The 17,412-nt window shown below is 47.3% G+C and overlaps 1 protein-coding gene across 1 annotated transcript in view; it reads left to right on the plus strand.

Moving 5' to 3' along the window:
* Positions 1 to 17,412, plus strand: part of LOC119389333 (pre-mRNA-processing-splicing factor 8) — a 619,528-nt gene that overhangs the window by 301,404 nt on the left and 300,712 nt on the right. The window contains exons 12-13 of the mRNA XM_037656539.1: positions 7,376 to 7,585; positions 11,241 to 11,357. Coding sequence (XP_037512467.1) covers positions 7,376 to 7,585; positions 11,241 to 11,357 — 327 coding nt within the window. The remainder of the gene's footprint in view (positions 1 to 7,375; positions 7,586 to 11,240; positions 11,358 to 17,412) is intronic.

A 17,412-nucleotide genomic window follows, 5' to 3' on the forward strand; every position in this document is an offset into this window, starting at 1 on the left:
GGGCAGGGCAGGGCAGGGCAGGGCAGGGCAGGCAGGGCAGGGCAGGCAGGCTCAAAGTAGCAGAAGTTCACTAAGAAATGTTTAAAATTGTTGCAGGGCCCCTTTGAGCAAATGTCAACTACAAACATAAACGGTAGTAAGCAGCGTGAAAAACAACACACACACGCAGGAAGGAAAGACAAGAAGAAGCGCCAAAAATAAACAAAAATAAACATCTCATGAGTTTTTCTACCCAGTGTTCTTTCTTTTGTGGGGCTCAAGCCTTGTGAAATATTTTCAGATCACAACGGCAGGAAAGTGGGTAAAAGTTTTGGACTGCAAAGAGTTAAATATTGCTTGTGCTTGCCGGGACCATGGAATAGGTCCAAATCGTCCCATTTAATGAGTGTTTACCGTAAGAGCATGATGGTCTTGATGTGTTTTCGGCCTGTATGCACTCCCAGCTCATGCATGCATGGCATTCGAGATTGGCGCACGCTAATCAGACGCTGTCGTTGGCGGTGTGACTCGGGACGCCTCCTTGCGCCACCCGATCCTATGTGCGTCATGTGTCTCCGAGTAACGGAAATCATCCGAACTGACTGATGTACGACCAGATACGTCCAAATTAGTAAGAGTTTCGTGCCATAGGCTTGTGTATGTATTTGACAGGACCAGATGGGGCATCCGAATTAACTAAATTTCTAAATTAAAGGGGGCCGAATTAACAAAGTTTTACTGTAGCAAGAAACACATGCAAGTACTTCAGCAGCGGAGTATTCAGCCCTACTAGGGGAAAAGTAACAGTGATATGGGAAACACACTTTGCGAGAGTGGTGATGATTCATCTCACCTTGCACGGCTTTGTGCTGCATCTCTGGGGCAGTAGGTCAGAGGCAAGGTACCGTAAAAACCGGAATATAGGTCGGACCGGAATATAGGTCGACCCCCCAAACTTTGAATCTCCAAAAAAAGAAATTTAAAAAAATTGGAAAGTATCACGGCGCACCCTTACCTTGATAAATACGCGACACAACCAGCTGCACTGTGGTGACATTTCTTTTCATTTGGACATTGATATGTAGTTAAACGCCAGAAGGCCACAAAGCGCTGTCACTCAGACTCGTCCGAACTTGAGTCTGACGACGCCTGCTTGTCACTAGTAATGTCCTAGAGTGCGTCTTCCTCCGTTCCATCCAATGCGTTGCTGATGCAGCATTTGCGAAAAGACTTGCGTACCATCTCCTCCGGGAGAGATTTCCATGCTGACGACACCCAGCCACAAACGGTTGTGAGAGGTGGACGTCGTAGGCGGCCAGGGAGGTCTTGGGATTGTAGCCCAGCATCCACTCATTGTAGAGCTCGCTTACGCGATCTTTAAAGGCTTTGTTGAGCACTATGTCCAGTGGCTGGAGGATTGATGTTAGTCCCCCAGGGATCACGACAAGATCAGTCTTGCCATCGGACAGGGCTCCTTTTACATCGGCTGTGAGGTGGCCTCGAAATGAGTCGAGGACCAACATGCTCGGTCGCTGAAAAAGCGCATCGGGTCTCCGATTCCACACGAGCCGGATCCATTCGAGCATGAGGGATTCATTAATGAACCCTTTTTCGTTTGCTTTCACGATCACATCCTGAGGAAAGTCTTCTTTCGGTAGCCCTTTTCTCTTGAAAATGATATAAGGGGGCAGCTTCTTTCCATCGGCTGTGCACGCGAGCGTCACTGTAAATCGTGAATGCTCGTTGCCCGTTGTCAAGAGCTTCACTTGCTTTGATCCTTTAGCGGTCACAGTCGTGTTCGAGGGCATATCAAACCAGATAGGAGTTTCGTCAGTGTTGCCCATGTGTCCCAGCGCTGATACTCGACCAGCTTTTGATCGAAATCTTCGGGCAGTTTTTGGCACACGGAAGTACGCCGCCACAGCGCAAAGCCCTTCCGCTTCATAAATCGGCGCACCCACGATGGCAAGCCCTTGAATTGAGCCCTCGTGAGCCCAGAGTCGTGCGCTATCTCGAGAGCTTTCACACGGATGCACTCTGCTGTCATGGGTAGCGACCTTGCACGCAGCTCCTGGACGAACTCTGCGAGTAGCATTTCCAGTTCGGGGTGCACTGCAGTCTATCCACAAAACGATGTTTTTCTTTGGTTGCTGCAGGATGTGATGCGCTGCTTTTGGCTCCTCCAGTATCGGACGCTTTTCTCTGATGCACCAAATTCCCGTTGTGCCGCCAGGTTGCCGTGCGCTTCGGCATACTCAATAACTTTTTTCTTAAAGCCTATCGTAAACTGCCGTCGGCTACCACTCATTTCTGAAGGAAACAAAAAAATAAAAACAGCGGATAACCGAAGCAGCCACACTTGACAGAAGAAAAAGCAAAATGGCGTTGCCCAACGGTGCCGCCAGCCCGCCGCTGCTGATGCTCACGATGGCAATGGAGGCTTCTGACTTCAGCTGCCCATTGTTGCGAGACTTCAACATTTTTTTCTGCCAATGACCGGTGCATAAGATGAGGGTCGACTTTTCATCGCGCTTTGTGAAAAAAAATTCGACCTATATTCCGGCCGGACCCAAACACGCATGTTTGCCGCAATCACAACCAGAGCCACCTACCTAGAGGGACATATCCAGAAACCTCTTTTCTTTATCTGACAATGACGAGGATGGCATGCTGACACGCATATCATTCATTTTATCTATTTCATATGCTTCAATAATTTCTCTTGTCAATAGATCTCTTGCCCTGTTGAGAATGCTAGTTTTATGAAACATGGGAACACAGCCACATCTTTGACAGTGAATAGCTAGATGTCCGGAAATAACTTTCGTGCTTTTACACCTCCTACTTTTACAACGAACACTTCAGACACGGTCGTGGTAAAAATATGGTGCATACGAAGCGAAAAAAAGTTAAAACAGGCCTTCTAAAGCATGAGAGGGGCGCGCGCTCGCGCGTGTGCTCCGCTCCAGTTTACTCGCGACTAAGATATCCCTGTTCGGCGAGCACCGCATGCAAATTTCGGATGCTGCGAGCGAGGTCGCTCACTTTCGAGCCTTTTCTTCAGTGGCAGAATGGCAGTGAGGAAAAAAAAAAAAGAAGGCAGCATGAAGCCTTGCGGTCAGCTTTCGCATGGTAACCTTTCCTGGCGCCGTTCTCTGCAGCTACGACCGCCTACGATGAAGCAAACAATGCCTTGGAACGCAAGAAGGCATAAATGCAAGAAGTGATAACCGCGATAACTTTCATCGCATAAAGGTTCACTGCGTCCCTAAACTCGTCGACGCCACAATGTGCCGCAAAAGGTCGTCCGTCTTTTCGGTAACGGCAGAGTCGATCGGTGATAACGATTTCCGCGCGATTGCGGCGATGCCTTCGCGGATAAGCACCAGAAAAGAGCGAAGGCGAGGTGGCGGCTGTCGGTGAACGTGCAGTTATGACTTATAGCCGACAACCTTATATCACAGTCACCTGTAGATATCTGCTCGGCTGCGCGTGTGGCGTACGCTGTACACTGCGCCGATTGACGGTAATACGAGCGCGCCATGCTGCCGTTCACAAGTTCGTCGCCGCCGCGTCGTGCGAGACCACTTTAAAGTGCGCCTCGCTTTGTAGAAACGAAAGTAGCTCGCTGTTGTTGAGCGGCGCGGGCACCGAGAAACATCGATGCACTGACAGCGAGCGTATACTGCGTGTTTGACTAGGTGAGAACTCAAGTGCATCTCGCATCGTCGTGCAGGGCCGCGAGAGCATCGTGAAGATGTAGAGTGCGCATTCCTTGCAAAATGCTTGTTTTCGCCGCATTGAACGAACAGGCTACTCGCCGCACCCGTGCACGGTCCGGAGTGAAGCAGGCACGAAGAACGTACAAACATGCGCATACGGCATACAGCAAGCGGCCCGGCAGTGACTCCACGAACCGAGTAGGGGACGCGCTGCACGCAACTAGCCAGGGATGATCGGTTCCACGTGGCAGTACCACGCTTCAGTGAAACGGTGTCAGTTCACAGCAAAGGCAGGTAATTCACTCGTGAGCACGTAGCGGGCGTCGCTTCGCGACACGAAAAAGCTTAGCTTGTCACCGGAGGGGTTGGGTGCATTTTAATAAAAGTGCACAGAAAAAAAAAAAAGGCTTGGCCACTAAGCGAACGTTTTTAAAGGCGGTCCATATACAACGAACTACTGATATAGCGACCACTTTTCGCAACACTTTCGAGTTCGTTATAAGCGGGTTCGTCTCTATTGTACTTGTGTTCCCTCAACCTTTGATTCACACAATGGCCGGTCTGGCCAATGTACACACGAGAACATGACAGCGAGACGGAATAAATTACGTCTTTAACCCCTTAACTGCTTTGGACGAGCAGAGCTCGTCCTGCCCAAACTGTCCCCAAACTGCTTTGGACGAGCAGAGCTCGTCCTAGCGGAACAGGTACTCCCCTCTAGCGTTCAGGGCAAGAGGCGCTCTTCTACAGCTTAGATTGCGTGTAATCCACCAGATGGCAGCATTTACTTGGCAATTTATATTTCTCCTGCGGAAATAGCGCGGTTTTTGTATGAAAACATGGCTTGCGGTGGCGGGCACCTATGCATAACTGGCTCGTCAACACGAAAAGAGGCTTTTCGTTTTCATCATCTTCTTCGAGTGATGATTATTCGGATACAGATGTTTATCTTGTGTCCGGAAGTGAAGACAGCGAAGGCGGTGAATTGAGCATCTCCTCCGGTGATGATGAAAACAGCTCGGAAGCAAACATCGCGAGTGCTCGCCAGTGGATCCTGCTTGATGCGGACAATCCTCCTGTGAAGCCTCCTCGCTTTCCATTCTTAGTCATTTCAGGCAAAACTTTCAACTTGTCATTGCCAGATGACCTTATGGAATATATTCAGCAGTTTCTTCAAATGTGCTTCGTTTGCTCTCGGAAGCGAGGAGAAAACGGGAAAAAATTGAGAAAGGAAACTCGCTTTTGGTGCAGGAGCTGCAACAGGCCCCCTTGCGTTATTCCGTGTTTTGATTTGACTAAGTATGTGGTACAAATATTTTTTTAACATCGACTAGCTATTTTTTAGTACAATCAGATTCGAAATCAGCAATAAAAAAAATAGGCACTTTTGGTTGGGAAATTTTCAAAAAAATAAAGCACTTAAGGGGTTAACGCAGGCCAGGAACTTCTTGCTATGTTTAGTGGAACACTAAGTATTTTCTTTTTCAGCGTTCACTCGCCTGCAAAGTCCCTGCAGTCACACGGGCGCAGAAAAAACAACGTCCACACCGGACCTTCTTGCAATCCTTTTCAGATTGTGAGATACAGTGTGTATGTAGCGCACTACTGCGAGCTTTTTCCTTCGAGTGTCACTCTGACGCTCACTCGGATTTGTCCGGTACTTTTTGCTCAGGTGTTCCGCCACCGCCGACAACAGTCTCATGGGGTAACCGGAGTCGCACAGACGCTTGGCCTGGCCCCACAAACTTTCTTCAGTCTTATGCTCACAAGACTTGGATAAAGAATTGTGAAAACACGGCTGAATCACAGCACATTTGACTAACTTATAGTGCGCCGAAGCAAATGACAATGCCGGCTTGTTACCTCTGGGCTCTTAGCTCCAACAAACACCTCTTGGACAGCAATGAACACGGCGTGTGTCTATATATATGACACGTGCATATGAAAATAAACATTTGAAAGTCAGCGCTGTGTGTGTGTTTGCGTGTTCCTCTCCGTCCGCGTTCCAGTCGCGCTGTAGAACTTAGCATGAACAACCAACTAGCCCGCCAACACACTTTGGCCAGAGGTAAGGGCGCTGCAGGTACGATGATGGAGGGTGGCTTGCGGCACATTTGAGATGTTGTTTATTGTACCTCTCAAGTGGAATGATGAAGCGTCCAGAAAGCGGTGGCATCTCCCCGTAAAAGGGGAAGGGGAAATGGGACGTCCTGGCTTCAGCACAGCAACAGAGCGTAAAAGGCAGCAGGAACGGCGAAATGCCCTTTCCAGCGCAACCTCTCTTACCAGTGTGCAGGTGAACATCTTATAGCTGAGGCAACACTGAATTCTCATTTAATTGGAACTCTGTTATCTCAATATCTCACTTAATTCAGACAACTTCTGTGGCCCCATAGTTTTAGTATAACTTGGAGCGGTGGTCAGCACAATTAGAAAATTTTGGGTGCCGTATGGCAATCCTCGATCCCGATTTCACCGCAAACCTGTATAAATTGCAGCCTTTTGGAGCCATAGGGCAAGGCCACAATGCCATGTTGAAGATTGATAGGTGAAGCACTTCAGCCTCATTGCTGCCAGTGCAAAATATATATTGTTGTCTTCATCAGCAAATGAAGCATGTCGGCAGTCACTTGGTAAGCTGAAATGAGTGCCTGCAGAAAAGATGGGCTTCACTGCAACACAGCTGTGACGTCATTTTGATGCTTTTGTGAATAACTTTGTATAAACATTGTATGAAATATCTTTGCTTTGTAAAACCTTTGTGTAAGTCATGAAATTGCTTTTTGTTTCCTAACTAATTGGTTGCTCTTGCACTGTTTTAATTGTATGTAGATATCTTGTTGTCTTGTAATCATTTCAATCAAGCACGTTTTGCTGTGTATATCTAATAAGGGACGCTAGTGAAGCTGTTTCGTGGCTATGTGTCTGTGCCACTGTCACCTGTACCTCGTATGGATGCAAAATGAAGTTAAAAGGTCACATGGGTGTTTATGGACTTGTTATAAAAAGGTACTTTGCTATGTTGAGAATTCATTATAATGGAGTTCGTTATATCAAGGTTAACGGTATCATTATCTTCATTGATAGCATGTCACAGTGCTGCCGTTGTGGTTGATTGCTGACCTGAACGTTGCGGGTTTGATCCCGGCCGCCCTCAGTCATGGGGCCCATGTACTTAGGGGCCCATGTGCCTAGATTTAGGGGCATGTGAAAGAACACTAGGTGGTTAACATTTCTGGAGCCCTCCACTACATTGTGCCTCATAATCATACTGTGGTTGCAGCGCGTAGAATCCAAGAAATTATTGTCACAGCTATGCATCAGGACCTGACGAAGTTATGTACTAGACAGGAGTGCAAAAAAACAAAACAAAAGGGCATTCTGTATGGTAGGCTGGCAAGCTGAACTACTCAATGGATGCTACACACCAATTGAACACATTGTGGAGAATAGGAAGTATGACTCGCTAAGCCCGGACATTGAACAAGTGATGTTCATTGCTACAAGAAACAAGTTATCTTTTCGTCCACTTTACTTTCTTCACATGTATATCTCAATTATTACAAATAACATCTCCTATATTTTCCTTGGAATTATTGTCTGTTAGTTCTCATTATACTATGCCTATGTCGTTTCATAGTCCTGACTCACTAGTGATGGTTCTGCTTGCGCAGGGCCCAGTGGGCAAAGGACCAGGCTGTGGTTTCTGGGCACCTGGTTGGCGAGTGTGGCTGTTCTTCATGAGAGGCATCACTCCTCTGCTTGAGCGCTGGCTGGGTAACCTGCTGTCCCGCCAGTTTGAAGGGCGCCACTCCAAAGGAGTGGCCAAGACTGTCACCAAGCAGCGTGTGGAGAGCCACTTTGATCTGGAGCTCAGGGCATCGGTGAGTGGCCCATGTCATCTGTTACCAGGTGCTTCACGAAAGAAATGCTCGTTTTCTTTGTGAGGCACAACGAGCGAGCGCTTGATAAATCCCCTTTTTTTGTTCAGTCATAGCGAAGGCCTCCTTCCGGTAGACCTGATGCCCTAGGTAGTATGTGATGGTTTAACGGACAGCTCGTAATAAGATTACGCACTACGTGATGCTAGCTGGCAAAAATAGTGTTCCACGCTCACAGTCGTGGCTACAAGTAGTGCTGGCTCCTAGGTTTACATGCACAGAAATAACCGATAAAGAGGAAGGGAGGACGACCTTCGCTGTAGCTCAATTGGTAGAGCATTGGACGTGTTATCCGAAGGTTGTGTGTTTGGTTCTTACCGGTGGCAAGTTGTCTTTTCGTCCACTTTGACTTCTTTGCATTTATCTCATAATTACTTCACTACTGTTAAAAAAGAATAATGTTCCTTCTAGGCCTTTTCACAGATGGCTCCTGCAGTGGACCCTCGGTGTTCTTCGATAAACAGCTAGCAGATGGCGTTGATAGCATGCGAGCGCCATCTGGAATGCGGTATATAGGTAAAGGGCGGATGCCAATAAAGGGCATCTTGTTGTTGCTACGAGCCGAGCTCGTGTTTTTACTCGGCGTCTCTGAACATGGTGTCAGAAGGGGGTGCCAACACGGAGTTAGGGATGCGACACCCAGTACAGGTGCCGAGCCTTCCAAGCTCAACATTGTGCTTGTCAGTACACCTGGACTTCAGCCTCCACCGCCGTTCAACTTCACAAGCCCTGCGGAATGGACAACATAAATAACAAGGTACGAAGATTGTCTTTGCTGCCGGACTCAACACAGCCACTGACGAGGTGCAAGAGCGAACACTCTTGTATTGCATGGGTTCTCAAGCACGTAGTGTCTTGTCGTCGCTTGGACTGTCTGCTCCGGAAAACCTCCCATTTGTGGAAGTCAAGGCTAAGCTTGCTTGACATTTTGTCCACCCTCTCAATGAGATTTATGAAAGCTGCCGATTTCACCGCCAAGTAAAACAGCAAGGGGAGCCTGTTGATGAATTTTTTACTGTGCTTCGGAATCCTGTCAGGCGTTGTCAGTACAACACCGAGATCGAAGACCACCTTGTTCTGGACAAGTTTGTTGCTGTACTGCGGAACGTGAAGCTATGAGATCATTTGTGCCGATGTACGAAACTTTTGGCAGAGGAAACGTTGTGCCAAGCATGTATTCATGAAGAAGCCGAAAAAGAGCGTCTTGTCCTGTGCAACTCTCAGCGAATGTGGGGCCTTCGACAACTTAAACGTGGACGTGGCGCTACGCGAGAAGAATGTGTTGCCACGTTGCAGCAAGTCAGTGCAGCCAACTCAGTCCACTTGCAATTACTGCGGCCGCAGTCAACGCTCTCCAAAAGAATGCCCAGCTCGCAAAGCCACTTGTAATTTCTGCAAGAAGCAAGGTCACTTTATTGCTGTTTGCAAGGCCAAGCATTGGAAGGAGCTTTTTGGCTCTGTTGAACTTCATGTGCTCATACGCGTCGGGCAAGAAACATTCACGTGAATGGTCACCTTGCACACTTCGGGCGCAGAAGTAACGGCTGTTCCGCCTCCTTTGCTGGGATCACCTACTGTTTTGGATAAAGTGGATACCGAGATGTCTGGTCCTGGAAATCAAAGGTTGCACATTCTGGGAACTTTCACTGCTACTTTGTAATGACGTAACAAAGTGTCAGTGTAAAGACTGTATGTTATCAAGAAAGAGACGACACACCTTCTGGGATTACCTGCACTTGAAGACTTGGGCATCGTTCAGTTTTTGGACTCAGTGGAAGGCATTTCACTGCCTCAAGCAAAAATATTTTGTGGGCTTGGGGATGTGCAAGCAGAATACCACATTCGCGTTGCTTCGGATGTTTGTCCCTTTTCATTGAGTGTTCGTAGACGAATACCTCTACCTCTGCTCGAGCAGGTGAAAAAGGAATTGGATGAAATGTTCAACAGTCATTACCAAGGTTGATACGCCAACCGCATGGTGTCCAGGCCTTGTCGTTGTGGCAATGCCATTGGGCGGCTACAGGCTGTTTGTTGACTTGACGAAGCTTAACAAGGTTGTCCAGCGGGAATGCTATATTCTGCCAACAGTTGAAGACATGTTAGGCCAGCTTGGTGGGGCACGAATTTTTTCCAAGCTCGATGTAATATCCAGCTTTCACCAAATCAAACTAAGTTGTGAGAGCGAAGAACTAACGACGTTCATCAGGCCTTTCGCACGCTATTGCTACAAGCATCTTCCCTTTGCCATAGTGACAGTGCCTGAATATTTCCAACGCTTCATGTCCAGACTGCTCGAGGGCACCACTGGAGTCGTCAACATGATAGACAACATACTCGTCTTCGGTAAGAACCATCAAGACCAAGACGTCAGCTAGACCAGCGTCTAGCTGACGTCTTGGCGTGATCAACTCAAATGGGCGTCACTCTTAACGAAAAGAAGTGTCACTTCTGAGTGTCTTCTTCTTCATCGAACAGCAATGGCCGAGCATGCAGAAGCAACTGGTCACGAAATAGACTTGGATAGGGCAAAAATAACGAAGAGAGAAAATAAGGGGACTTCTTGGCATTATCTTGAATTTGTGACAATCCGGACAATGGCGCACATGCTTAAACCTAATGACGGTAACTTCCCACATGTGTACGCATGTTGTGTGGGAATCGACTGCGCCCTCCCCTTTGGTGCCTCGTTCCCCAGCTAGCGCGTGTGTTGGCCCCGCGCGGCTCGAGCGCCAGGAACTGCCGTTAATCGGCAGTATGGCGACCATGGCGGCGGCGCCAGGCCTCTTGTCTGGTGCGAGCCATGTGTCGGCCTCCCGGCGCACGGGCACGCTTCTCTTCGTGTCTGGACAAGCCACCGCGCTAGCTTAAGTCACTGCATAACGCCTGTCCTCATTGGCCGTCAGTGACAACCCCCATTCCCCTTGAACTCGCTTCTGTCTGGCGCTGGCTCGCCGCAGCAGATGCTCTCAGGCCTGCAGGAGGGGTTGACGCGCTGCTCTAACAGGTGGCTTCTCGTTCGTGTGCTCGACTGCTGCCCCTTTGTGTGGTAGTCGTACCGCCGCTGGCAAGTGTACTCGATCGGTCTTGCGGAGTTACCCTGACGGCCCGCAAACCCGTGATTGTTGCACTGGGCTGCATCTTGGGTTAACAAACCCGTGCTTGTTGGCAACCTGCCTCGAGTGCTTTTTCTGCGCTGTGTCGGAGAGTCAACGAACCCGCCTGTAGCGTCTTTGTTCGCTGCGGCGGAACGAAGCCAATTTCGAACGTTGCGTCTTTGTTCGATGGTGGCGTCGGAACGAAGCCAATTCGTCGAAAAATGCTGGTTGTCGCATGACCGGGGGACATATGATCAAAGTTCCCCTGTACTAGTCAGCATGAATGCATGAGAATATTTTGGTTTAGGAGACTATTTTAGTGCATCATGCCCATTCACATGTCACTTTTGCTTTGTTAAAATGGGGTTTTAAAATACATGTACCCCAACTGATATCAATTGAAAAAGTGTATGCATATTGTCAGCTATTGTGCTAAAGGAGCATAAAGGTAAGCGGGAGCTTGTGTCCAGTGCCACACCAACCATTCCTCCACTTGATTACAGGTGATGCATGACATTCTGGACATGATGCCAGAAGGAATCAAGCAGAACAAAGCGCGTACTATTCTGCAACATCTGTCCGAGGCCTGGCGCTGCTGGAAGGCTAACATCCCATGGAAGGTATGTGTCATAATTAAGCAGTCCACTCAAAGGAGGCCACAAATGAGAGAGACACAGCCCTGCTTTCTCGGTGCTACACTGCTTTATTGCCACTAATAATCCCGTTACAGTTTTTGGAGATTTCATTGGAGCTTTCAGAAGCTGAGTGGTGGACTGTTTGATCCCAAGTGCTGAAAATTTTATCCTATTACAAGAGTGTCTCACAGCCAGCAGAAATCCAATTACCAATCAGTTTTATTCATGTAACAAGCCAGCAAATCCGTTATTATGCTTGAAGCTAATTCACTTCCTGTGGCACTGCTATATTTTGCATTTCTTTATTTTCCAGAGGTCATGACCTTTATTTACATGCCACATACATACTGGCTTAATGGTTGTGGGCAGGGTTGCTCTTCAGTAGATTTGAAAAGGAGCCAAAACAAGGTAAAAGTAGCCATGCCATTTAATTATGGCTCCAAATTTGTAACAAAATTGAAGAAAAGTGGTATTACGAATGGAGTTATTATTGAACAGTATATAATATGATTTTGTTTACGTAAAAACGTAGAATAAAGAGCACAATATTTTCCCCTCTTGCTTGTGCTTGGAGCCGTGGAGAAGCTGCAGATAAATGAAAAACTTGTTCCGGTGCACCTGCTTGCATTTCGTCGACAATAAGAGTTCTTGCCAAAGTACAGTGGAACCCCGATTGTACGACTATGAGGGGACCACACAAAACCGTCTTATAATCCAGGCGTCGTATAATCGAAAAACTAAGAATATAGACAGTGACGCTCAGTCTTTTCCAAAAAACAGGTACTATCGCGCTCAGTGTGAGCTGCATCATGCGAGCGCGTGGCTGAGCGCTCTGCAAGGTTGTAGAGTGGCGCCGATCATGGCATATTTTCGAGTTATCAGGAGAGAGTTTGGCTCCGCGTGCGAGCGCACATCGCCCCCACTTGCTCGCTCTCACCCTCAAAGTTATCGTTTCCGAAGCCGATATCACCGCAGGGCAAAATGAGGGCGAGGGTGAAAGCAAGTGGAGGCGATGCGTGCTCGCAGGGACAGCCAAACTCTCCCGATAACTCGAAAATATGCCATGATCGGCGCCACTCTACAACATTGCTGAGCGCTCGGCCACGCGCTCGCGTAATGTAGCTCATACTGAGCATGATAATAAAACAGGCTGCCTGAATAAGGCTGCGGAATGACCCTGCACATTATATTTTAAAAATGACTGCTAAGCAATTAATTCGAGGTGGTGTGAGTGAATATTTATTTCCAACTTTAGAAAAATCTGATCCAACGTGCATTTTTCCCCGATATATCGAGTCTGAAAGATTGCCTGTGCGTAACAACGAAACCGAAACCGTGTTGGCAACAGCCTCCCGTCAGAAGAGTCAGACACAGTGTCATTGCCATCACATAATGGCGATGGAGCACATTTTGTTACAAGTTCGCATCGGATACTTTTGTGCGTGACTGAGCTGTGCACGTCGTATTTGTTCCCTTGTAAAGTGCATTTGGTGATGTGCTGCTGTTATTATGAACACTCACGTCAAGGAAAAGTTATTTTGCGCGGTGATGATAGCTGCGCCGCATCGTTTTTACGTGCTCGAGGCCTCTGACCGAGTACAGCAAACAAAAGATGTTCAGCTGTATGTCGAAATATCCAGATCTCAAAGACGAGCTCTCCAACTAGCTGATGCTACACCGTGTGGATTGAGCTTGTCTAGGTAACAAGTGATTGATACGCAAGTGATTAGGTGTATTCAGAAGCGATCTTGAGGGCAGGAAAACTGGATGAAAAGATAAAATGAATTGCCTGGGGGCTCTCTTTCTCTCTCTCTTGTTTTCTAATCGTCAATCTAGGGACACATAAGTTCGCATAAGTTTTTATTTTGCACCCGCCAATATTTGGTCGGCATTAGATTCGAGTGAAAAATGGTGATTGTTTTTCTTGGATGGTATCCGAGAGTCGTCGTAAGATGTGGGGTCGGCATAAGCTTGCGTTGTATAATTGAGGTTTTTAATATGTTATTTCTGTGGGGGCATTGCTGGGGCCAAGTCGATTAATCATAAAATGCGGGTCATCGCAAAACCGGGGGACGTATAATTGAGGTTCCGCTGTAATAATGGGTCAACAGCTTACCAGGAATGTTAAGCATTGAAGGTGTTTTTCCTTGATGCCTTAGGCCAAAGTTCATACAGAGTTACCATAATACCAGTTCAGCTTCGTTTGGTTGCGGATACCTCTTTTTGTGAAGTTCTACTCACTGTTGGTGGTGTATGTTTATCAATGAATAGTAGACTTAAGCAGCTATCTTGTATGCGTTCTGTAATAGAACGGAATGAAATGTCATGAGAGGACGCGAGGGAGCAAAAATTGCGCCACACAGGATATGTCGAGGCTCGTCTGACGGTCAGACGTGAGAACAGCTACTGGAAAAGGCAGTGCTCTCGATAGTTTTGGCAAAGAACAGGCACAGAATGAACGGAGGCACTATTCTGTCTAATAGAACAGATTCAGAACGGTATTCGGATGACTTGGATTGGATCGAAACCTAAACGCTTGGACCGGAGAATCAAATTAGCCTGCTTTGTGTCTGGTTTTCTCCTGTCCCGCGCCGATAGTTGGCAAAAATCACAACCACTGCTCCCACCGAATGTCTCGTGAGATTGCGACACCACCTAGTGCCCAATCAAGACATTAACACAAATAAATTGTTTCAAGTCATCATGCGCATTTCAAGCTTTCAAAAACAATACCGCCCAATACAGTCTATCCCGGATATATCGAACTCGAAGGGGATCGCGAAATAGTTCGATATATCGAGAATTCGAAATACAAAATATGCGTATTTAAGGCTTAAATTAAAGCACTGCAGGCCTTGATACAGTTTACGGAAATCGTAAAAAGTGCGAACATGACGATTCGCTCACATATCTAAAGAACAAGGCGACAACTTGTTCTTTTGCAAGTTGCCACACTTTATTTCACACGAAAATAGTCCGCAAACTCGTCTTGCTTCTTGCGCGCCGTGAGTTCATCAAGTCATCGTCAATATCATTGAAGCTTTCCAAATAAGCAAATTCAACACCTTCGGCCACAACAGTGGTGATCGACGCTGAACGTCGATGCTAGCTCTGTACTGCACGGGTCCATTTCCGCAGCACCGGCAACGTCAGCTACGATATCGGCAGCGATGCAGTCAGAAACAGCTACGTCGTTATCTGCATCGATGAAGTCGTTCGCTGTGCTCCCGTCTGATATGGTGCCCGGAAACATAATAAGTCGCAAAATTCACTGATGCACCGTATGCCGTTGTCAGCAGTCATGATGCACCCAAAAGTCGTCACTTGGCACCAAGGCCCGCAAGGAAACGGTGCACAACGGTGCTTTGCTTGACGTCGCTCCAAGCACCGGTCATCATTTTTATCGCTACGAGCGGGACAATGTTTAGTTCGACTCCCTAATGACGATTTATCAAGAACGAAGCAAGTACCCCAGTCCACATGCCGCAAGAACCAACGCTGCACAAAGAAACATTTCTCCACCGTCGACATGTTGGTGATAGCGATGGCGCTTGTGGCTTTGTAGAAGGCAGCTGAGGCAGCCACTGCTTTGGCAAGAAATGCGAAAAAAAGCGTAGCCTCTGAGATGTGCGTTTTAAAACCGAAAACACCAAAAATACGTCACGAGGTTGTGCATCTCGAAGGCCATGCTTTTCGGACCCGCATGCCATCATGGGCGAACAAACAAGGAAGGGAATGCAAACAGTACAACAAGGCTGCCGAGTCACTTCGCATTCTCAATTTGGTGCCCTCGGCAATCAGCCTCTTTGAAAAACACTATGCCCGCGCATTAAATCCCGCAGATCATGCGTCAAATAAACCGGTGCACTGACAAGCGTTGCGCAACGAACTAGATCAACGCAATGGAATAACACCGCCTTTTCGTCACCTGCGCGCGACGATGGATCGGAACTTGTTAGAACGCGGCCAAAAAATGATGAATATTTGTTAGGAAAAATGCAATTTCTGTGCTTCGGCGCGGCGCAGCGTTCCATATAGCGGATGTTTCGCTGTGCCGGAGTTCGATATACGTGCGCACCAGCCCCATACTTTTGCATGGGAAATTCAAGGGGATTTCTCAACTGTTCAATACAGCTCAGACCACTTATAACGTAACCGCTTACAGTGCAGTACCGGCTATAATGCGGTTTTTTATGACTCCCGTTTACCCTCCCATAGAACTCCATGTATACGCATACCGCTTATTGTGCAGTCCCCCGAGATGAAAGACCGGTTATAATGTGGCTGCCGGAACGTTCTCAGAGATGCGAGGGAAACAAGGAGGTTTAAAAAAAACTTCTGGAGTGGAGGTCCCCTATACGCGCCCACGCGAGCGGGTGAAGCCTGGGAAACCGGTTGGCAGCCATTTTGCTCCGGGCAAGAGGCAGCACAGCTTGAGCGCGGACAGCGTAATTGTGAGCTTCCGCGGGGGCGTTTCAGCGTGAGAACTGGATAGTTAGTGTCACTTATTTGGCCGAATGTTTTTGTGGTCTTGCAGGATTGAAGAAGGCAGTTTTTTACACCATAATACATGGGCTGAAGCGTGCCTGATAACACGTAGAATTCGCTTCCAGCACTCCCGAAATGAAGCACATGGAGGAGTTAATAAGTGGTACATAAAGTTTTATTCACCCCCGACTTTTACACAATTTCAAAAGAAAAAAGAAGAACTTACAATGTAGTTTATGCGTGAATCGATAAAGCAACAAATCCAAAATAACTTCAAAATGCATCATAATGCACACAGTCACGAAACTAACCGTATGAAACACGCGCCCTTAAAAACTAAACACAGCAAAAGAAAAGATACAAAAGCAAACTAGTTGACCAGTTTGCTGCAGCTCTGGTTTACGCATAATCCAGACAATCACGAAACTAACCATATGAAACACGCACCCTTAAAAAGTAAACACAGCAAAAGAAAAGATACAAAAGCAAACTAGTTGACCAGTTTGCTGCAGCTCTGGTTTACGCATAATGCAGACAATCACGAAACTAACCATATGAAACACGCACCCTTAAAAAGTAAACACAGCAAAAGAAGAGATACGAAAGCAGATTAATTGACTAGCTTGCTGCAGCTTTTGTTTACACTCGTCTATAATTTTTTTAAAAAATAACAGTCCTTAATTGTCAGCCACGTTCTTACTCCGCTCTGGGAGTTTTAAATGCGAGGCATTTCTGAGCGAACCTTTGGCACATTCAGCGTTTTTATCTACGAATCTATCTACCTAGCCACCTACGCCGAGGTGATCCATGATCGCCTCCTTAACTTGGTGTAGACCAAAATCGTCATGGGAGGGTAAGAGGATTTGACGGATATGGCTGTCGTATCATGACATGAATAACGAGAAAATTCTGTCGCCTAGGTCATCAAACCCTTTCCTCCAGACACATGTGGCACATAGCCGTTTACCGCTGGCCGTGGTGTACGGGTATGCGCCACATGTAATTGACAGTTTATATCCACCCAGGAACGGCGAGAACAGACATTGGTACTTTAAATGCGAGAGCGTTAAGAAAAACCGACATCGGCAGCGTTGACCCAACGAATGGAAAGAATAAATATTAAGGGGGGAAGCGGGTCTTTGAGACTGAAAATCAGAAAAAAAATCGAATTTTTGAAGATGTTTTATTTGGATTCTGCCGCTACTGATGCATAACCTCGCCAAGTTTCATGCGTCTTAGATCAGTATTTTAGCCGTGACAGCATTTTAAGTGCCGTCAGCGAGCTAAATTTTTAGCGATGAACGCGTAAAAAACGGGCTTATTAAGCGCCGCGCTGTTGCCGTTCTACGTTACCTACGGCAGCCATCTTGGTCGCATTCGAAAGAGCCGCGCTTTTTCTTAAATATCCCGCCGCCCTTGTTTCTGTCCACTCAGAATTCACGTAGAAAATCCGCGCCAAAAAAAGGTCCCTCCGCGTGAGCCTATTGGCACAGTGAGCCCACGTGACTAAATAACGCCTTAGTGTAGGATGATCAGCGCAAACTTGACTCCC

The sequence above is a fragment of the Rhipicephalus sanguineus genome, chromosome 4 (assembly GCF_013339695.2).
Source record: "Rhipicephalus sanguineus isolate Rsan-2018 chromosome 4, BIME_Rsan_1.4, whole genome shotgun sequence".
NCBI lineage: Eukaryota > Metazoa > Arthropoda > Arachnida > Ixodida > Ixodidae > Rhipicephalus > Rhipicephalus sanguineus.